At 59.5% G+C, this 227-nt stretch overlaps 1 protein-coding gene across 1 annotated transcript in view; it reads left to right on the top strand.

Moving 5' to 3' along the window:
- Positions 1-29: 29 nt before the first annotated feature.
- TMBIM1 (transmembrane BAX inhibitor motif containing 1) overlaps positions 30-227 on the top strand; it is a gene marked incomplete at its 5' end in the record, with an annotated part of 1,931 nt that continues 1,733 nt past the window's right edge. Inside the window, one exon of the mRNA XM_010015218.1 lies at positions 30-100. Coding sequence (XP_010013520.1) covers positions 30-100 — 71 coding nt within the window. The remainder of the gene's footprint in view (positions 101-227) is intronic.

Consider the following 227-nt stretch of genomic DNA (forward strand, 5'->3'; position numbering starts at 1 on the left):
TGGGGGCCAGGTGCTGACCCCCACTTCTCTTGCAGGTCTATGCCATCATCTCCTTGCAGCTCCTGGTGACGGTGGGGATTATCGCCGTGTTCACTTTTGTGTGAGTGGAGAGTCCCTCCTTAGCCTTGCCCTGAAGAAGGACGGGTCCTGGCCCTTAGACCCCTGAGCGGGTCCTGAGGGGATAGTAATTCCTGATCCCCCTTCCCCGCCCCCCATCCCCTCTATTC

Source organism: Nestor notabilis, unplaced genomic scaffold (assembly GCF_000696875.1).
Source record: "Nestor notabilis isolate BGI_N333 unplaced genomic scaffold, ASM69687v1 scaffold17655, whole genome shotgun sequence".
Taxonomy (NCBI): domain Eukaryota; kingdom Metazoa; phylum Chordata; class Aves; order Psittaciformes; family Psittacidae; genus Nestor; species Nestor notabilis.